Consider the following 22,447-nt stretch of genomic DNA (forward strand, 5'->3'; position numbering starts at 1 on the left):
TGGGATGGGCTGTTGAACTTAGTGACCCCCAAGTGCCCTACCACAATTCTGAGATTTAACAATCTGTATAGAGACTTCAGGTCCCTGCTTAGTTCTGGTGCTGAGACCTTCTCCTGGGAACTTACGGTCAAGCTTTGTCAAAGGCTACTGGCTTTGAACCATTTACTTAGCACCTTGTTTTTCCAGGGCTTTGCCAACAGCAGGTACTCAATGAATGCTCTTTGACTAGCTTAGTCAGAGAGAAAATGGCTCAAAGGTGCCACATGAGAAGCAGTAAACCCGAAGGCTTGAGATAAAGCAGTGCAGGCAGATGCCTATCAGGGATCTGGCCAAGCCATGCCACGTGCTTCTCCAGTGTCAGCCTTGGAGGTGTTTCAAAATGGTTGTCCAGAGGTTTGGATTGGTCCTGCCAATCTGAGGGCAGTATCATATTCCCAGCTCTACTATTTCTTTAGCCTTAGGACTTGTGTGAGCTCCTTACCTGAGTTTGTGTGGCTCAGAATAATCAGTCCATTATCCAGGACCCAAGGACATACCACTTGTCTTTCCTGGGCAACCTGATACAGATATCCCAGCTTTTTTCTTAACCAGTAACCATGATAAGCATTGTTCAAGGGGCCTGTCATCCTCAGTCTAAGACCTCAGGATCTAGAGACCATCTACCCAGTAGATCTGAGATAAGGGCACAGCTGAGCTAAGAACTTACACTCATTGCTCAGGAGATCATTCATCCTTCAATGGTTGCTCCTGATGGCTGTAGCCATGATGACCTCCAGTTTCTCTTTAGTGACCCTAAGCATATAAGATTGGTGTTCGTGGTGGAGAATAATGTCTTTCAGGTCAAATACAGTTGTATCATTGATTTGGGGATTCATGGGCCATTTGGAGTGTCCCTTGTCCACCTGGTGACCTAGATGACAACCACTGGGTCTGTCAGCCATATGGATGCTTAATTACCACAGGGAAGAAAAAAACAGCAGATTCACTGTGCTCCCATTGGCATTCCTATTCTCAAAGCTTATTAAATTAAAATTAAAGCCCTTTGCTTGGATCAGAGATATTAGGACATTAAATCAATGGGCTTGGCTGCCCATTGTGAAATGCAAGACTCAGAAAATCAAACATAAATAGCTTATACTTTAATTTCCTAATGACCAAGCCCATCACTCTTAGCTAAATGAGCAGTTAGCTTTGGGAATAGACATGTAAGCAGGAACACAATTCATGAATATGTTGCTCATTCTTCCCTGCAGTAAATCTTTTAATTGTGTCTAAATGGGATATTGAAATCCTGGTCTCATTACTGGTTTCAGCAAAAGTCTGCTTTAAAGTTTTATCCATGGAGTTCTGAAGAAGATAGGAATTTCTGGACCTGGGGAAAGGGAGCAACTAGGCCATGAGTTTGTCAGGTGTATTTCTTGAATATTCTATCCAGGACCTTACAGAATTCTATCTGGCCTCCCTCCTTCCCTCCTTTTAAGTTCAGGGCAGGTTCCATGGGTAGGAACTACTGGGTTGAAACCCCAGTGCTTTGTCTCCCACCTCAGCAGAGGATACTTGAAAATAGGAACTATCGTGTGTCATCTCTGAGCTTTAGTGATTTCTTCAACCAATGGTGGTGCTATGTGATTCCCATGTTTGTAATATGGCTGAGATATTTTTAAATGTTGTCTTCATCAAGATGCAGCACCTTTGGGAAAGGAACTTTTTTCCATTTCCAAAGGGCCCTGCCCCCAGCCCCACACCCTCAGACACCCACTTCCCAGATACTTTGTGTATATTCACTCCGATGGGGCTTATTGGTCTGCAGAAAAGATATTTCATCTTGGGATGCTTGTCAACTGTAAGGTTTGGTTTGTGATTTATTTTTTTTTTGTATTTTGTTTACATTGCATCTTATACTGCCCTCAAAACCAAATAAAGTTTTTGACCTTTTTAATTGAGCACAAATCGCCTCTTAATTTCCCCCTCTAGATACCTGCAAAATGAAGCAGAAAGAGCTTCTGTTATGAGCCTGCTGGTGAAACTATGAACATGCTCCCCCCAGTGACTGTCTTTGTGGAAAGCAACCAACCCAGCCAGGGATGGGTGCCCTGATGAGTGCAGTGTTGAGGGTAACTGAGAAGTCAACAGAGAACCCCTTAAGGTCCCACCATTAGTGACTGGCATTAATAGAGCTAGCATGTCAAAGTATTCAAAGCAGTTACATAGGTTATTTCATTGGAGACTCATAATTACTAGGAGATAGGTGCTATTATTACCATCTTACAGAAGAGGAAACTGGGGCTCAGAGTGATGAAATAATTTGTCCATGGTCACATATCAGGGCAAGAGTTGAATGCAAGTCTTCATGATTCTAAATTTAGCATCATATCCTGGTGGTAGGACATAATTGCCTCTCAAAGTATCCGTTTCCCCTTCCCTGCTTCAATATTGATTATGATGATAATCATACCAATAGCTCAAATTAAATGTATAGGTACAAATCTGATCTCACTTTATCTGCAAGGCAGAGTAGGGATTTTATCACCTCCATTTTAGATGAGGAAGAAATGAAATGACCTCGCCAAAGCAACACTTGGCAGCAGTGGAGGGATTGGAACCTAAGTTTCCTGATTCCCAAGCCCAATGTTCTTCCATCATACCATATTGCCCAAGCTTTCTCTGGTGTTTGAAGATCAAATCATCTTTGAAGCAAAGACCTCCTGGTTTAAGACTCCAAAGTACCCTTGCTTCTCAACAATAAACTGTCAATTCTCCATTATGAAATTATTGGAACAGAGACTGAGTGACCCCTTGTCCAGAATGTTGTAAAGGGCATTCCTGAATGGAATGGGAGAAGGGACTAGGCAGCCTATAATATCCCTTGCAACTCTGAGATTCTTTGAGGATCTAACAGGTGGTCAGGCATCTCATTCTGAACCTTCATTATGGAAATACAGTGGAAGAGACAGAATGTGAATGTGTCCTGAGCCCAGCACTCTATCGCTAACAGTCACTTCCTAACAATTAGAATTATCTGAAAGGAGAATGGGCTACATTGGGAGGTCATGGGTTGCCTATCACTTGAGGTCTTCAAGCAACGGCTTGATGACTACTTATTGGGGACACTGTAGGGAGGATTCTTGTCAAGCCAGAGCCCAAGATGACCTGACATCCCTTCCAACTCAGAGAATCTGTGATTTGACTGTCTCCCTCTTCAGTGGGAGGATAATGACAATTGAACTGGGGGGGGTAGCAATTATGAAGATCAGAGATTGAATCTGGGGAGGGAAATTAAAACTTGAAGAGTTATAACATGATAACTCAGAAGTTGAAAGATGGAGGTGAGGATGAATAGGCTATATTGAACTGAAGGAGGTCTCAAGCAGAAGGACCTGAGGAAAAAGTCTTAAGGAGAAGGAAGTTAGTAAGACATTACAAGAAAAGGCCACAAAGGGAGAAGGTGCCACCAAGATTAGGAAAGTGATAATTCCAGGCCTCAAAATCTCCATAAGCAATGTGCCACAGTGTTTTGTTAGCGAGAATAGCAAAACAGCAAAAATTTGGGAATCCTACTTATAGCAAATGTGGAACACAAGGAGAATTTTGCAGCAACCAGTATAGAGTGTGATGTTTGTCCTTCTGCCAGGACTAAGTAACTTAACTATGCTCAAAGTACAAATTAATCTCCCTCCTAGCAAGTTTCAAGGGATTAAAGATATTTGAAGAATATAATCTGTTTTCAGGTCCTCAAGGAGATTAAATTGTTCCCTCCACTTTTTTTAATGGAAAGAGGGCTTCAAATTTTTAAAAAAGAGAATCATGATCTATTTCAGAGGGTTGGAGGGTAGGAGAGAGAGGAGAAAGGGGGAAAGAAGGACAACTGAACACTTGGAGGAGAGGTAAAAGATTCAAGTCTCTTCCTGAAGAGTGGGGAGCTGGACCATCCAAGAAGGAAGGTACTTACTCCTCCAAGGAGTGATGCTATAAATCCACAGGTGCCATCATGTTCAGAGAAGATCTAGTAAAGGTCAGAAAATGAAGAAATGGGTAGTGGTGGTGAAGACCCATGCTGAAGGGTATTGAAGGAGCTATTTGTTCAAATGGCAGACAAGTCTGCTGTTTTCTTTGTACTTGTATCTAGGGAGAAACTGAGAACTTCCCAACACTTTTTAAACAAAATGACTACAACCTTCTGTTAGTAACTCTGATAGGTGCAAGAGACGTGGCTGAAAGAAATTTAAAAAAAAAGATTACTAAAAATTACAAAACCTCGAGGAAGAAACTGAAGACTGTAGGGACTTAGGTGGGGTTTTCATCACTGTTGTTGATAGAATGCAAGGGTTTTGGAAGAGATGGTCAAATTTGAGAAGTAAACAACTGTTTAAGAAGATGGGTGAGATTTGGATTTCTGGACCACGACAAAAAATATAGATATGACAAACTTCTGACTAGTGATAGGGTACATTTAACAAAGAAAAGTAAGATTGTATATGCCTAGAATCTTTCAAATCTAATTTAAAAAAAAACTCCAATTGAAAAGGAAAGAGGTGGAAGGAAACTTATATCCACTAAAGTAGATGTCCATAAAGAGTAACGAGAGTGAAGAGTTGCTGCAGAAACACTCAAATTCAAAGGAGACACAATCCAAGGAAGGACCAAGCCAAAAACTCATGGCCTCACATGTCTGTATACATATGCACAAAGTAACAAATTAAGTACAAGACCTAATACAAGAAGGGAAATTTGGCCTCATTGATACCAAGATTGCTCTGGATGAGTGTATATGCCCTAATTTTAAAGGAACAGGATGTGTTAAAAGGGGGGGAAAGGTGGAAGGGTAGGGAGAGTGGGCAATACTGATTAGCATTGTGTATTAAGGACATATACTTGTGTGAGGAAATCCAGGAACCATATCGGGGAAGGGGTGGTGGAGAGCCTTAAAGTGAAGATCAAAGGAGGAGGCAGAAACAAAAATTATATTGCGCTCAGAGAAGGCCACAGAGCACAGAAAGAAATCAATGTGGAGTTTGAGAAACACATTGCCAGCCTGGCCCCCACTGAGTAGTGATCATGGATTTCAATTATCTGGATACAGGATCATTGATAGAGATCTCAAAGAGACCTCAGAGACCCTTCATTTTACAGTATTTTCATGGGAGCTATGTCCAAAGCAGACTAGTCGATGATTTCTTGATTTGCCTTAATGATAACTTCATCTTTCAAAAAGTGGAGAAACCGAGGTGAACTTCCATTGTGGATCTGATTCTGCTGGGTAGAAATGACAGGAACCTTGAGGAGGAAAGTTGTCTAAATTGATCTATTGAATACGTAGGGAACTTATCCACCAAAGGATTTTTTTCAAGGATTTGGAGAAATGGAAGCAAGGCTAGGCAATGGAGAATGATACAAAGACATATTCTACACAGAATCCTATAAGGATAGTGTCAGAAGTGCTAGGGCTCATCATACCTCAAGTTGAACAAATAAAGGTAAGGGGATGGGAGAAGGTAGGGGTGTGTGTGTGTGTGTGTGTGTGTGCGCGCGCGCGTGTGTGTGTGTGTGTGTGTGTGTGTGAGAGAGAGAGAGAGAGAGAATTTTTAAGACTTTTAGAGAAGGAAATCATAAGATTATAGTAGGATTGAGAACCTTTTGGGGCTTGAGAGCTCATTTAACTAACCTCTTTTTACAAAAGAGGAGAGTAAGGCTCTAGAACACTTAAGTGACTTGCTCAGGGTCACACAGCTTACTTGCTCTGAAGCAAGATTTGAAGCCACCTACTCCCGATTCCCTGTCCAGTGTTACATTATGGTTAGATAGCTGGCCTGGGAGAAACTAGGTGTCACAGTGGATAGAAGGGGTGGCCTGCAGTCAGAAAGACTTGTCTTCCTGAGTTCAAATCTAGCCTCAGACACTTACTAGCTGTGTGACCGTAAGTCACTTAACCCTGTTTGTCTCAGTTTCCTCATCTGTAAAATAAGCAAAAGAAGGAAATAGCAATCCAGTGTCTTTGCCAAGGAAACCCCAAATGGGGTCACGAAGAGTTGGATAGGACTGAAATACCTGACTGACGAGAAGACAGCTGGCCTAGGAATCCAGAAGCCCTGGATTTCAGCCCTGCTTCTGCCACATACCAGCTGTGGGACCCTGGGGCAAGTCAACCTCAATGCCTCAGGCAACTCTCAGAAGACTTGCAGAAAATTTGACAACTTGCCCTGATAATGGTAATTCCTCATCAAAAGCTCCCTACAGTCATGATATCACAGGTCCAGTTAAAAATCCTTTTTTGGAGGAATAGGACCACTGATCAGGGTGGGTGGGATGAGAATAATGGACAAGAGTGAGAAGGCAAACCTATTTTGCTTATGTTCTTGCTTTTTATCCTCACCAAGCCAAATGACAGAAAAAAATGGCTGATAGAGTTGATCCTTAAGACCAGCTGGGAACCAGTAGGAAAGTATGTGGCACTTAGCACCATGCCTTGAATGCCGCTGTTGTTCAGCCCTGTGGGACTCTTTGTGACCCCTTTTGGGGGTGTTTCTTGGCAAAGATCCCGGAGTGTTTTGCCATTTCCTTCTCTAGTTCCTTTTACAAATGAGGAAACTGAGGTAAACAGGGTTAAGTGACTTGCCCAGGGTCACATAGCTAGTAAGTGTCTGAGGCTAGATTTGAACTCAGGAAGATGAGTCTTCCTGACTCCAGGCCTGGCACTCTATCCACTGCACCAACTGGCTGCTAGCTGCCTGGCACGCTAGTAGGCACTAGTGGACTGGCCACCTCTGCTAAGCTCAAGTCACCAGATACAGAAGGATTGGGGGACATGTCCCTATCTTCAAAAAAAGGTAAATAGAGTCAGTTTGATTTTGATTTGGAAGAAGAGGTAGGAATTGAGAGTGGGTAGGGAATTTAGAATTTAATATTAAAGGGATGATTAGCCAACATCTAGAAAAAAGAGGCAGTGGTCATCAGGAGCCAGATCAAGACATCCTTCGTTTCCTTTCTTGATCAGTGTCACTAGGATAGATCAAGAGAATGTTGCAGGTATAGTTTAACCTAGATTTTAACAAATAACTAGGCAAATTCTCATACTACTTTTATGAACAAGATGGAGGAATGTGGGCTAAATGATGGTGGTTAGGTACTTCAGAGCTAGTTAAATGGCAACAGTTAAAGGAAATAAACATTTATTAAGTACCTACTGTGTTGCAGGCACTGTGCTAAACTAAGCACTTTACAAATATCTCATTTAATCCTTACAACAACCTGGTGAGGTGGGTGCTATTATTATCTCCATTTTACAGTTGAGGTAACTGAGGCAGACAGAGCTTGTGACTTGCCCAAGATCACACAGCACCACCTAGCTGCCCCCTTTTAGCATTTTGATCAATGACTTAGATAAAGTCATGGATGGCATGCTTATCAAATCTACAGGTGACACAAAGCTAGGAAGCCTAGCTAATATGTTGGATGACACTCAAGACAGGGTTTGAGAAGATTCTACCAGGTTAAAATGTTGAGTAAACGCCAATAATCAATAAGCCCCTACTATGTGCCATCAGCCCCCCAATAGTCAATAAGCACCTGCTATGTGCCATCAAACACCCCCCTCCCCAGTAGTCAATAAGCACCTACTATGTGCCAGGTATTATGCTGACAACAGGATTAAATTTAAAGAGATAATTGTAAAGTCTTCTACTTAACTCAAAAAATTAACTTTACAAGTATCAGATGAGGGAGGGGGAAGATATGACTAAACAACAGTTTGTAGGGAAAAGACCTAGAGGTTTTAATGGACCCTAAGTTCATTGTGACAACCCCCAAAATACTACTATCCCTATGTTAAAGGCTACATTAAAGGAGACATAATACCCTAGAGTGAGGAGGCAATAATCCCACTGTACTCTATGTGCCTAGTCAGACCATCCCTAGAGGGCGTAGCATTGTGCTTCATTTTGAGTGATATGTTTTAGGAAGAACATTGAGAAGCTAGAGAGAGCAACTAGGATGGTGAAGGGGCTTTGATATCATGCCACGTGAACATCTTTTGAAGAACTGTGGATGTTTAGCTGGGAGAAGCCCTATGGGAGAATGAATGCTGGTCCTCAAGTATTTGAGGGCTACCTATCACCATTACATCTTCTCCCTATAACAACACCCACCGGGAGGTAGCCATCTTCTCCCTTTTAATACATTTCTCCTGGGCATCCTCGGATCAGAAATGAGGCTTTATCCTTCCCCCAATCTTATCATTGCATAAAGAGGAAGACATTCTGCTTGGCCCCAGGGGAAAGAAACAGGCTGGAGGAATGGGTGGGGTTAGGCAAATTTAGTTTTGATTTATATTTATATTGAGACATATCCCAGAGTGCATTGGGTTGTCTGACAAATGTATTTATGGTTTCCCTTCAGGGAAGAGCTTCCAATAAAGGCTTGAAGAACACTTTTTGCCATGGATAGTGTGGATTCTTATTGGACTAAGTGGCCTGGAAGGTCTCTTCCAACTCTGAAATTCTATGATTCTAATCTCCCATCTCCAAACATAAGATCATAGATCCAGGGCTGGAAGGGACTCCAGAAGCCATATAGTATAACCTCCCCCCACCCCCTCAATTTGCATATGAAGAAACTGAGGGCCAGTATTACATAGACAGTAATCATCAGAGATAGAATTTCAACCCCCGGTCTTTAATTCCCAAACCAGTGCTATTTCTAATCAAAAAGCAGTGGCCTTAGAAATCTGAATGCAGCCCTTCTAGGTTTCTGATCCTTTGGTCTAGAATTCTCTCTGGCCAAACAGAGCAGCAGTTGGTGCATCAAAGGACTACTACATTGCCCCTGCACTACCTTTTTTTTGTGGGGGGGAGGCAATCGGGTTAGGTGAACTTGCCCAGGGTCACACAGCTAAGGAGTGTCATGTGTCTGAGGCTGAATTTGAACTCAGGTCCTCCTGACTCCAGGACCAGTGCTCTATCCACTGTGCCACCTAGCTGCCCCACCTCCATACTAACTCAAGGGCCTCTCTGTCCCATAGACCAAAGATCACAAACCTGTCCTAGGAAGGATGATTGAGTGGCCTGGGATAACCAAGGTGGTTCAGTGCTGGCCAGTCAAAACAGATGGTCTTGAACTTCAGCAAGACCTTCTAACTGAAGCAGATCATCATCTCCTAGAGTAAAGACTTATTTCTTCATCCTGCTATTTCTCTCATTAGCCTCTAGGTGGTACCATCTAACCTCACAAACATACCCAATATTGAAGGTTTCAGAAACCACCCTGTCCATTTGCCAGTTGAAAGAAATCACATCCTTGATCATGTGTCCGGCTTCTCAATGATCCCAACGCGCCTGAGCCTCTTCCAAGACCATTCCAACAGTGACAGAACATGAGCTGCCCCGACCCCCGACCCCCACCGCCATTCAACAAAACTCACCTGGAAGCCCTGACCCCTTGAGCCAAATCCTCTAGGAGTCTGTCCTTCAATGCCCACTTTTTGGGGGCAGTCTTCTCCCCTCCCACCAGACCCCCACCAAACACACACCAGGAAGTAGTCATCTCTTCCTACTAATCCATTTCTCCTGGGCTTTCTCAGGTCAGAAATAGTGCTTTATCCTTCTACAATATTATCTCAGATTCTTCCACCACAGGATTTCTCAGGACTGAGACATATGGCAGAGGAGGTCAGTAAATACTTATAAAATAGATTGTGGACTCCTTTCCCCACCTTCCTCCCATGCTGCTCAAGGATGTTAATATGATACATGATAACCATAACAAGTAACATTGATACAACACTTACCCTGTGCCAGGCATGGTGCTACGTGCTTTACAATTATCATCTTAAGATGAAGCAGTCTTTTAAGTTTCGGATGCTCTTTCTCCGACACCATTCCTGTTTGAGCCCCCACAATCCTGCTATTCCATAGGTAGAACAGGGACTGTCATCCCTATTTGACAACTACCTTCTTGTACCTCTGCCTCCCCATAATCACAAAGCCATGATGATATCATCAGAGCCGGACTCCAGGTTTCCTGGCTCCAAGTTTGATGCTCTTACCCCGCAACAAGAGTATTCTCTGAATAGGCAAGCACATATACAAACACACATGTAGTAGAATGTAAACTCCTCGAGGGCAGGAATTTTTTAAAATGTTAGTCTTTCTCTGTGCCTGGCACATTGTGGGTAGGGGACCTGTGAAGGAGGTATCCAGATCTGTGATTTCCTCTGGATAAGGAACTCCTGGCATAGAAAAGTCCCTCCACTAATGTAGATAGGGCAACTCCCCTCTTACTCGGAGAGCTAAAGAGCTGCATGGATGCACTGAGAGTTTAAGTGACTTGCCCATGATCACAGAGCTAATATGATTCAGAGGCAAGACCTGAACCCAGGCCTTTCTACCTTCTATCCACCCTAATAGCTAGCTAGCATGCATATAGCACTTTAAGGCTCAAAAAGAATTTTACATATGTTATCTCATTTGATCCTTACAACAACCCTATAGTATAGATACCATTATCTTCATTTTACTGATGAGGAAACTGAGGCTGAAAGGTTACATGATTTGTGTAGGGTCATACAGCTGGATTTGAACTTAGGTCTTCTTGACTCCAACACTCCACTATCCAAAGGTAGGAAACCACATGTGGCTCTTTAGGTCCTCAAGTGCAGCCCTTTGACTGAATCCAAGCTTCACAGAACAAATCCCTTTAACAAAAGGATTGGTTCTGTAAAACTTGGACTCAGTCCAAAGGTCATAATCAAGGACCTAGAAGGCCACACCCAAGAACCTAAAAGGCCAACATGGCCTCCAGCCCACAGGTTCCCCACCCCTACTTCTAGCTGCACTATGTGGCACACAGCAAAAGCTTAATAAATGCTTGTTGAATGGGATTTTCCCAACCAAGAGCTTCTCACTGCTTAGCACAGCTTAGGTGCTTAATAAATGTTTAATGAGTTGAATTATAGGATTGGATTCTCTCAACCCAGAGTTTAGCACAGTGCCTGGCACACAGTAAGTGCTTAATAAATGCTTGTTGATTGATAGCACTGACCCCACAGTGATAGAACAGCAGAACTGGCAAACTGAGAGGTTAGAATAGCTAAATCACCTTTATTCACAATCAGGGTGACCCAGAGGACACAATGGAGGTGGCGTCTAACAGAGTACAGCATCAGAAAGAAATGGAATAGAACATGGTAGGTGCCTTCTCTTCCTCCTTCTTCCCATTCTTCCTTTTCCCCAGCACCCCATGAGAATATGACCCCAGATCAGAACAGAGTAAGGGGAACCCTGTCCCCACCTCCCTAAAGATGCCCTAATTTAGAATCTCAAAGGAACCAACCAGGAGATTCCTTGCTTCTGGAAGGGCTGGGGAAAGGACTTCTCTCCCACACCCCCATCTCCAATACCAACCTACCAACCAAAATCTTAGAATTAACCTCAATCTAACTTCAGAACTGGAAGGAACTTTAGAAACCATCCAGTACAACTCCCATGACTTAGAGAAAATGGACATACACAGAGCAAAAGTGGTTTGCTTAGGCTCACACAGGGAGTTAATGACAGAGATAGGAAGAAAATCCAGGTCTTCTGGTTGAGGGCTCTTTGCACTGAAAGGTGATGCTTTCCCTCATGTTCTCCCTCTGTTCAGCAGCAGAGGTGGACCAAGACTGGATATGGACAGATAGGGTAGCAGCAAAGGGTCAAACAAAAGCAGTTGCTAACCCTCAAAGGTGGGAAAGACTCAGCCTGGTGAACCTAGGGAAGACCCAACCCTACTCAGTACCTCCATACCATCTAATACCCCTGAGATCCTGAAGCCTGGTCAGTGTTAGGGATGGACTTTGGGTGAGATGATTGTGGCTTGAGACAAGTGCTAAAGACACCACTTTCCCCAGGTCCCTTGGCAATGCATCCCAAATCACAGACTGACATTCTCCCAAAAGACAGCTCTGGACCTCTAACCCTGGGAGGACAAACAGAGGATGGACAGACATCAAAAGGCTTTAAGCATCTCCACTTCCTCTCAACTGGAAACCTATTTCACTGAGGTCCAGGACTCTTTTTTTTGGCCTTTCATTGGGTTGGAGGAGAAGAAGATAGAGAGGGAAAGTGTCTTACCCCAGGTAACCTACTCCTACCACAGATTAGAGGTCAACAAACAAAACTTTCCCAAATGAACCCTCCTTTTTCTGCCTCTGGGTTCTCTCTACCAGTCTCAGAATCATAAGGAATTGGGAAAGACCTCAAAGTTCATCTTGTCCACCCCCTCCCATTTACAGATGAGGAAACTGAGACCCAGAGAGGTGAAGTAACCAAGGCTGCGCAGATAGTAGCAGAATTGAGGCTTGAACTCAGGTCCTTTGACTCAAAATCCAGTACCAAACTGCCTCCTGAAACTCTAGAACACCTGAAATCTCCTCTGGGAAATGGGAGAGAATTGTCTAGGACAGAGATTTTTCAATTCCTGGAGGCTAAGGAAACATTTGGCTGGGTTTTGATGGGAGAGAGGCTTACTGAGCCTGAGTGGGTTGAGCCCCAGTGGGAAGCATCTGGGATGAAGCTGTCTTTGTCACCCAACTGCCCCCTGCCTGGCACATGTCATAGGCACCTAAGGCTAGTCCTCCAGGTCATGAGGCAGGAAGGGATAGGTGGGGGAACAGTAATACCACCTAGTGCAAATCAATAAATTAATTAAAAATAAATAAGGCAAGAGAGCAAGGGAGGGCTTACAGGCCAGGGTGGGGGTATGGCCAAAGTTGGAAGTGACTGCTGGGCAGGAAGGACCTATGTGAGGGAGAGTCTGAGTCACAAACATCCCCTCCTCCTAGGTCCCCCATAGCTTCCATGATGAACTGCCCCCCTGGCACTGAGATGATAGGAGGAGGATGCCTGAGGGAGTGGGGGTGGGGAGAGCTAGGGAGAAGCATCCCCTGCCCCTGCCCCTGCCCCCTGGTTGGAGGCCTCAGATGATGGCAGGGTGAGATGATTTGTGTCTTAGGAGGCGAACTGCAAGCAAGACCTCTCCCCATGGTCACAGGGGCCTGGGAGAAGTCAGGAGTCATTAAAACCCACTTCTCAAAAGTCAAAAGGAGGTGGTATCCAATCTGGGTGGGCCTCTCTGTAGTCATTCCTCACTGTAGTCAATTCACAATTCCACTCATGCCTGAGGGGCAGCCTGAGATGTGATAGGGAGGGGAAGGAAGATAAAGGAAGAGGAGGGGAAAGTTCAGGAGGCAGATATCCTTTCTTCCTGTAGGTCACAGGATCAGAAATCTAAAGTTGGAAGGATTCCCGAAGGCCAGTGAGGCTAACTCCCTCATTTTACAGATGAGTAAATTGAGGCCAAAAAAAGGTTCAATGACATGCCCTGGGTCACACAACTAGGGAGAGTGAGGGAGGATTTGAACTCTGGTCTTCCTGACTCCACCCTCAACACTCTATCCACTACACTACCCACTTGCCCTCTAGCTGAGGAAAATGGACACGGCAGCTCCTTTCCAAAGAGCTCCAAATCTTTCAGTCAAACACTTGACAGTCTGTGAAAGGGAAGAGAGAGACAAAATGAGAGGAAGGGAGAGAGAAGAGATGGCAGGAGAGGAAGAAGACAGTGTAGAGATAAGAGAGGAAAGAAAATTGGAAAGAGAAAACAGGAGAGGCTTTTTTTAAAGGGGTCAGACTGGTCAGGTGCACTCTGGGGTGGGAGGCGCTGGCTCTCATTATACTCCTCCCCAGAGGCCTGGTCAGACATGGCTTATGAGGGTGGGAACAAGGAGAGATATTCCTGGTTCCTCCAAATCCTGGATTTGCTCTGCCCCTCCCCTTCTCTAGAAATCACCAGGGAGGGGCCCAGCCTTTTGCTGAGTCAGGGCATCCCCAGATGAATTAAGGTCCAAAGCACAGGTCTGTCTTCTCACGGATTCCAGAGATAGTAGCCAATGAGGTCACCTGAAGGGGCTATCTTTCTACCCCATATGCCCTAAAGCCCCTGGGGAGCCTTTGCTTTGCTTTTTTAATGGAAGAAGGGAAAACAAGTTTCCAAAAAAGAGAGAAAAGGGGGTCCCTGTTTGCTAGCCCTCTGCTAGGGATGGAGTTGGCCTCCTGATGGCTAGAGTCCCACCATGGGCAGGGTGGGGTGGGGGAGCAGCAGGGTCAGCATCGGATCTAAGTGCTCCGGTAGGTCTTAATGATGTCCTTGATGACTCGACGGCAGATGGGACAGCAAGCGTGGACAGTCTTCTTCAGGCGGAGGCCACAGGAGTAGCACAGGCACATGTGACCGCAGGTGTAGATGACCGTGTCCACTGTGTTCTCATAACAGATGGTACACTCATCACTCCATGGCCCTGGGCCTGGCCCCGGCCCAGGGCCCGGTGACAGAGGCGACTCAGGCAGGCTTACAGGTGAGTTGGGGGCTGTGCCTGGGGAGAGGTGGAAGGCAAGTGTAAGAGGAAGGGGGTGTGGGAGGAGTCTGGGCAATCTTGGCTAACTCCACTGATGAGCTACCGTGGGCCCTTGGGAGGGATACCAAACCTTTCTAAGCCTCAGTTTATCTCTCTGTGAAATAAGAGGGAATAATGAACAGGGGGTCTGGGAAGTTTTCACGAGCAGATGACCTGTTGCTGACAAGGATCTGAAGGAAATGCTGAATAAATAGAATTCCTTAAGGTTTAGAGTCAGAAAGAACCTTGGAAATCAGCTAGCCAAGACCCTCATCTTACAGATGGGGAAATGGAGGCCTATAGAGGTGGTGTGACCTTGCCAAAGGTCACACAGAGCCAATATTTGAACCCAGGCCCCAGATCCCAAATTTAGTGCTCTTTACATATGACACGGTACTTTCCCAAAGGGAAGTCCAGATTAAGGATACAGGGGAGATATAGAGGATCTTTGGGTCTATTTCAACAGGCCCCCCTTTTCCTCTGCTCCAGAAGGGGCTGCATGGAGAGAGTAGTAGGGATGATGAGTAAGGAATGAAGAGGAAGGTCATACTCACCACTGAGAGAGCTGCCGGGGGGTCCAGAGCTGCATGCACTCAGCAGAGGGTCAGAGAGCCGACTGCACAGACCAGTAGGAGAAGTGGGTGAAGATGCTGGGGAGGTTGGGAGAGATGGGACACCTCGCTCAGCCAGGATGGTGGAGCCTACGAGACAGTGAGAGGGAAAGAAGAAGAGAGGGCCACATCTGGTCACCTCCTCCTCAGACCTGGCCACCCTCCCCACCCAATGGAGATGATTATAGCTGATGAGGAAACAGGAGCTTGAAGGGTCCCCCTTGAGGGGGGGCATTTGGAACAACCTTCACACAATGCTGGAAGTAACTGTTCTAAAGTATCTCTGTTGTCTTGATCCAGCAATACCACTTCCAGGGCTGTATCTCAAAGAGATCATAAAAACAGGAAAAGGACCCACATGTACAAAAATATTGTGGTGGCAAAGAATTGGAAATTGAGGGGATGCCCATCAATTGGGGAATGGCTGAACAAGTTGTAGAATATAAATGTAATGGAATACTATTGTGCTATAAGAAATGATGAGCAGGCAGACTTCAGATAAACCTGGAAAGACTTGTATGGACTGATGTTGAGTGAAATGAGCAGAACCGGAAGAACATTGTACACAGTAACAGCCAAGTTGTGTGATGACTGACTTTGATAGACTTGGCTCTTCTCAGCAATGCAAGCATCTAAGACATCTCCAAAAGTCTCATGACAGAAAATGCTATCCACATCCAGAGAAAGAACTATGGAGTCTGAATACAGATGACAGCATGCTATTTGCTCTCTTTTTCCTTTGTTATTTTGTTTTATTGCTTCATTCTCATGGTTCCTCCCATTAGTTCTAATTGTTCTTTACATCATGATTAACGGGAAAATATGCTTAATATGAATGTATAAGTAGAGCCTATATCAGATTGCATGCTGTCTTGGAAGGGGGGAGAGTGAGGGGAAAAATTTAAAACTCAAAATCTTATGGAAGCGAATGTTGAAAACTAAAAACAAAATAAAAATAATTAATTATTAAAAAAATAAAGAATCTCTCTTGTCTACATCACTCCTTTGCTCAGAAACTTTCCATGGTTCCCAAATGACGAAGTCTAAATGTCTCAGCCCACAGCATAGATTTCCCTTTATATAATTGTGTTCCTGGGGAATTGTGAATAAAAGCAATCTTTGTAAATCGAACCCTGTTTCCTGAATGGTGGGTGGCTACCTCCCTATTGAGGTCTATCTCTATCCCTGGTGGCTCTTCAGGGGGTAGAAAGTCTTCATTCTGTACCTGGTACCCGTGGCTGCTAATTAAGGAATTGTAAACAGATGCTTCTTTGCAAAAACGGAGGCAGCCTTTTGTAGAGCCAAACACTCTTCTGTAGTGTGAACAGTTACCTGAAGTGGGGCTGCTAGTATGTCCGGGTGAAGCACTTTCTCTGCTGGGTCCCAAGGGCAGCAGCTCCTATATATCTCCTGCCACAGAATTCCCCAGCTAAGCCACAGAGCCTTGAAGTCCAGTTCAGAAGCCCCTTCCCTTCTTCTCTGCAATTTAAAAGAAACTTCCTCCCTTCCCCTTCCCCCTAATCTCCCTTCTCTTTCCCCATCCCCCACCCCCACTCTTCCCTACTAGGCAGGCAGTAGAGACCCCTAGGAAGTGCTATTAATAGCCAGATAATAAGATATCTTGTAGTAACATAATATCCTTTCTTAAACGACCAGTAAGTGTCTCAGCAGGACTAGCTCATTTATTTTGACAACCTCTCTAGGAGGTGGATGGTTAGAAGGTATGAAGGGAGGGAAAGAAACATTTTGGCCCAGAGAGGTTGAGTGATTTGTCTGAGGCCACACGGCAAGACCGCTTTCTAGTTGATGGAAACATTATAGAACTACACCAGGGCCATGGTGATTTGGGGAGGGGCTTCTCAAACACACTAGAAAAGCACAGATTGTGGGGGCCTGTTTGGGGAGCCTTGGTCTCCCCCACTGCCCCATTCTCCATGCTAGGTGCATTCATCCTTCCTGATGTGGAGACCTCTTTTTAATTGGAGTCCCTGGTAGGGGACTGGGGTCAAAAAAGCGAGTGCCGGACCTCGGGCTGATCTCTTATTGGCCCAATCTGATGTCATTTCATCTCAATTTGTTTTCTTCTCCCATCTGAATTTCTTTCTCAAGATCCTCTTGGCCAGTTCTAATGTGCACAGCTGCTGCTTTTAACCAAATTAATCCAAATGACCGCCTGCCTACGCTATCCCCTTTATCCTTCTCTCTACACAGAGAACAAAGAGCAAACACATGCCTACTGTATACCTGGACCAGGATCAGCCCTACAGCCACCAGCCCAGGAATGGGGCACAGAGCACCATCAATTCCATTCTCGGAGTAGTCACAGCAGGCATTACTGCCCCCCACCACTTTGTACCCATGGAGAAACTGAGGCACCCTTAATAATCTGACTACAGAGGCTCCCCCCACCACCTCCAAGAAAACAATTCCAAGACTGGCACTACATAGTGGGGGGAGGGGAGGAGGGAGCCCCTACTCTATTTAAAATTCATCTCAGTTTCTAAGGCACCCTCTGTTCTTCTCTGTCCTGAAAGTCTGACCACGAGAAACATTTGAAGCTAAACAACAAAGACAGGTCCCTGTGAACAGGCCCCATGTTCTTTCTTAGATCCATGAGGGTAGGGACCATGTCTTCCTAAATCCTGTACCTCCCCAGCATTTCCCATTGAACTGTATGCAACAGATATTAATAAATGCTGGTTGGAGAATGGAAACCAGAGTTAGGGCTTCTTGGCAGTGGTTTGACAAAAATTTTGCACAGAGGTGGGTGGCTGGACAAGATGCCCTCCCTTAGTGCCCCAGCCTTCCCCTCCTTCCCCCACCCTCCCACTCAGTGTGTGTGTGTGTGTGTGTGTGTGCGCACACACACACACACACCCCTGTTGCTAGGAATCGATGGCATATGTTTTGAGACTCAGCCTCAGCGGCTCATCTGGGAAGACTTCCCTGACTGCTCCAGCCCACCTTGACCTCCCCCCCCTGATCCTTACCACCTGTCACCACAGTCTGGCCGGTACTGAAATCTATCAGGATCCTTAACCAGACCACGAATTCCCCAAGACAAGGCCTGAACCCACTACTCTTGCCTTTCCTACAGGAAGGCCCGGCCCAGTGTTGAGAAGTCTAGAATAAAGGCTCGGGAAAGCCACGTTCCTTCAGGCAAAAAAAATATGTGAGACAAAAATATGACCTCTCTCAGCCTTAGTCTTATGAGTTCAATTCATTAAGCATCTATTCAGTGCCTACCATATTCACCAGGCACTGGGCTTAGGTGCTGGGCCACACTGACAAAAAATAAACCCCCTGCTCTCAAAGAACACACATTCATCCTAATCTTTCCAAGGTGAAAAGTCCTAATCTTTTTATTTTTTTTTTCTTGAACTCATCCAACTGCCCCTCACCGGCATAGATCACTCACACTCACACACAGAATTACACACCCCTAATCATACACACACTCACATACGTTCTTAGAAGACATTTCCAGAAGACTCAGACTGGGTGGTCCACTTTCTCATATACACATAAACCTGGCCACACATACTTGTATGCATACACACATATACACATGCAGTCAAAACTCTCTGGGAGGCAGTGTGGGAGAATGGAAATAGCCCTGGACAGAGGCTCTGCCACTGACTGACTGACTGGGTGACCTTGAATGAGTCATAACCTTTCAAGGCTTCCCTTTTCCTCATCTGCAAAAGCGGGAAGTTGGCCTGTCTCATCACTATGGTCCTTCCCAGCTCTGACAGTGCACAAACAAATAACTTCCCTTTTTATAGACTTCCAAGGTTTAGAAAGTGCTTTTCTTCACAACAACCCTGGGCAGTAAGAAGTACAAGGATTTTTATTCCTATTTCCCCAGAGGAGGAAAGTCAGGCTTAGGAAGGCTGAGTCACTGAGGCTCGTGGTTACAGTGGTCAGTTAGGTATCAGAACCAGGATTTGAACACAGATCTTCCAGGTCCATGACTAACACTCTGCTATGTCATATTTTTGCAAAACACAAGGCACAGAAGAAGAGGCAGGTGAGGGTAAGGTACCCAAGACAGGTCTTACCTCTTTCTAATTTTCCCATAGCAGATAGACACCTGTCACCACTCTATAGGTATGGGTTACAAGACCAGCATTTAAGAGCCTGGTTGTTTCCTATTCCTGTAACTCAGGGCAACTGCCAAGAGGTGTGCAAGTCAGGTCTGCCCTACAGCCTCATGGTCCAGATGGCCAGTCTTCCCCCAAAGCACAGTAAAGTAAGTCACAGATTATTTGCAAACAGGAAAACATTTTGGAAAAAGGGTGAGACCTACCAAGGACGCGGATCTGTGTGATGGCCCCATGCAGATTGAAGAGCATCCAGAGGGGCTGGGAAACGTCTACACAGAGCTGCATGCCAGCGGCTGCCCCATTGTGACTCAGGTGCAGCTCCCCATCAGCAGTCACCATAAAGCCCAGGATGTCACCACTGTGGAGGGGCCCAGGGACCCGGCACACGGCCCAGAACTCCTTCCTGTCCACCAGGGCCTCTGGGTTATAGGGGAGGTCACTGGGACGCAGAGTCCCAGGATCACAGGTTGTGACACCGTAGGACAGGGTTCCAGGGCGGGAGGTATTGGATTTGTTGACCTTGACGAAGATGGTCTCCCCCACTCGCAGCGGCCGACTGGTGAAGACCAGTGTCCGCTCCTCGCGGGCGTGCTCCAGCCGGGCCACTGTCTGCTCGTCCAGGATCTTGATGTGAGCGCCTCGCAGCTGGTGGAAGCGAAGGTCACTCTCTAGCTGCGGGGGCAACGAGTGGCAGTTCTGAGAGTTGAGGGAGTTCTGCGGGATGGAACAGGCTGACGCCGCCACGGCCGCAGCCTGGAAGCCCCCGTCCTGCATGTTGAGGTCGCACAGGCTGACAGAGAGGCGCGTGTCCTCAGGGTCTCTCCGCAGCGAGGGCCTTCGGATGGCAGTGAAGGACCGGGGACGGAGGCAGTCTGGGGGGACAATCTCGCTCTCTTTAGGGAGCCAGGGAAGGAGGGGAGATAAAAGACAAGGAGAAAAGAGAAGAGACAAATCAGACAAGCTTATCCACATCACAAACTGCTCCAAAGGTCAGGCCCAAAAGCCACCATGTTAGGGTTCCCTCTCGGTCAAGGGTGGAGGGCTAGAAAAAGTTGAACCAATGGGCCAGGAGGGCAACCAAAGGGCCATGGAGCCAGGGGTGGGCTCAGAGGTACAGACCCTAGCTCTGGGGCTAGAAAGATGGAAGTGAGGGGTTCTAGAGCCAGTGTTCTCCCAGTAACAAACACATAAGCTCATTGAAGATAGGGATTGTTGTTTCCCTAGAACCAGTGTCTTGGGCCCCTACTAATAACGAGATTTTTAGAACCCATCCCACAACTAAATATCTAATGCCTTACTTCTGTCCCCATGAATTGTTGCTCAATCGTTCAGTCGTGCCCGACTCTTTCCCCTGGACTATAGCATGTCAGGCCCTTCCATCCTCCGCTGTCCCCGAAGTCTGTCCAAGCTCATGTTTGTTGCTTCCATGATACTATCTATCTACCTCAACCTCCGCCATCCTCTTCTCCTTTTGCCTTCAGTCTTTCCCAACAGCAGGAGCTTGTACACTGAGTCCCATCTTCTTATCATCTGGCCAAAGTATTTAGGCTTCAGCTCCTGCAGTTGTCTTTCCAATGAGTAGTCTGAATTAATTTCTCCCTGTGTATACCAGTGAGCATTTGTTTCCAAGGTAAAATCTACTTGCATATTTTCAGGGAACTAAAGAAAACACTGGGGCAGTTAGGTAGCGCAGTGGATAGAGCTCCAGCCTTGCAGTCAGGAGGACCTGAGTTCAAATATGGTCTCAGACACATGATACTCACTAGTTGTGTGACCCTGGGCAAGTCACTTAACCCCCACTGCCTTGCAAAAAAAAAAAACCAACACCAACACTAAGGAGGGGGAGAGAAGGTGCATAACCCCAGTTTTATGTCTGAAAGCCCAGGATTCAGGCCCCAGAAGTGCCACGGGAATTAATTGCTCCTGTCTATTCTGGCCTCAGCCCTAGCCAACCATCCCCAAGTGTCTCTTCCCTGAAGTGGCCAGGCCACCATGCTGTCTGAAGGGGCAGAACATGGAAAGAAGGGAGCAGTCTGGCCCTCTCTCTCCTGAGCCTGCTGCCTCTTATGGTGAAATTCCTCGAGTGGCTCTCAAAGACATCACTCATTTATTTCCCTGCAGTCTAGCAAGAAGGGACTGGGGGGATGGGAGAAGAAAGTCAACCAGAAAACTCGATCATTCTGGGGAATTGACTTGGTGACAGTACAGTAAGTACTCAGAGAGGCTGTGGGGCCGTGAATCTCGTAACTGAAGGCAGAGCTTCAGATATATTTCTGATGCCTTTCTGCAGACAATTTTATCTCTCAGGAAGTAAAGAAAGCTAGAAGTGAAGTGGCTACTCTCGTCTTAATTCTGTCCCACAAAGAAAAGGAAGAGAAAATGTGGGAAAATGGTGGTCACATGTCAACCTGAAACCAGTGAGAGCTAAGGAGTGGAGTTGCAGGCCTGATCGGACCTGCACTCTAAATTTTAGGAGAAAAGGTTAAAAGAAATTCAGAGGAAAGGCAAGGAGGATCTGTGTCCTCATCCTCTAAAAGGGAAGTCTACTCCAGAAGGCCATCTGGGTCTGAAAAAATGAAGTTCTCATCATGCAATTACATGTGACTCTGCTCAGAAAGAATGGCGTGAAGCATAGAAAAAGAACTGTATTGCAGCACAGGGAGCTCTTTGTTGAGTTCAAATTAAAAAGATATGTACAAAAGCACTTAGCACAGGGCCTGGCACATAAAAAAATAAAATGTAAATGTTTATCGACTGATTGACTTGACTGACAAAAGAAAGAGGCTGGGGATAATAATGAAGGCTGACTATAAAAGATTGTCATGATCCTATAAGTATATTGTCAGGAAAACTACCACCCAAAATGAACTAAGTGGTCAGGGAGCTTTAGAAACTGTCTCCACCCCATTCTTCCCCACCATGCCCCATCACCAAGTGAATTGTACATAAAGAACTTTGTGGCTATGTCAGGGGCATGAATATAAGCTTTTTGAGGAAAATTTACCAAAATCTACCATGTTCAATGACTTTAAAAATAACATAAGGGAGATGGTATAATGTTTACAGCATCAACTATTATGTTTTATCTTCTCTTCCATGAGTGATTCTTGGACTGGAAAGGTTAGAACTAACATGGTTGAAAGGGAATTCAAGTACAAGATGATGAATGAGATAGCAAGAGAGGACTGACATGTCTTAAAGTAGTCCGAGTCACCAGGTCCCAGGGTACCAAGAGAATTCAATCACTCAGAACTACTGCTGAGTATCTTTTAACAACTGTAGAAATCAAGAGGTGTTCTAGAGTGATA

General features: G+C 45.5%; 1 protein-coding gene across 2 annotated transcripts in view; it reads right to left on the bottom strand.

The window, feature by feature from the left end:
• Nucleotides 1-11,070: 11,070 nt before the first annotated feature.
• NEURL1 (neuralized E3 ubiquitin protein ligase 1) overlaps nucleotides 11,071-22,447 on the bottom strand; it is a 102,055-nt gene continuing 90,678 nt past the window's right edge. For both annotated transcript variants that reach the window (XM_078151077.1, XM_078151078.1), the window contains exons 4-6: nucleotides 19,343-20,032; nucleotides 14,977-15,123; nucleotides 11,071-14,401 (exon numbers count right to left, since the gene is read on the bottom strand). In XM_078151077.1, coding sequence (XP_078007203.1) covers nucleotides 14,145-14,401; nucleotides 14,977-15,123; nucleotides 19,343-20,032 — 1,094 coding nt within the window. In that variant the 3' untranslated portion in view covers nucleotides 11,071-14,144. The remainder of the gene's footprint in view (nucleotides 14,402-14,976; nucleotides 15,124-19,342; nucleotides 20,033-22,447) is intronic.

Source organism: Phascolarctos cinereus, unplaced genomic scaffold (genome assembly GCF_003287225.1).
Source record: "Phascolarctos cinereus isolate Bilbo 61053 unplaced genomic scaffold, phaCin_HiC Scaffold_3;HRSCAF=262, whole genome shotgun sequence".
NCBI lineage: Eukaryota > Metazoa > Chordata > Mammalia > Diprotodontia > Phascolarctidae > Phascolarctos > Phascolarctos cinereus.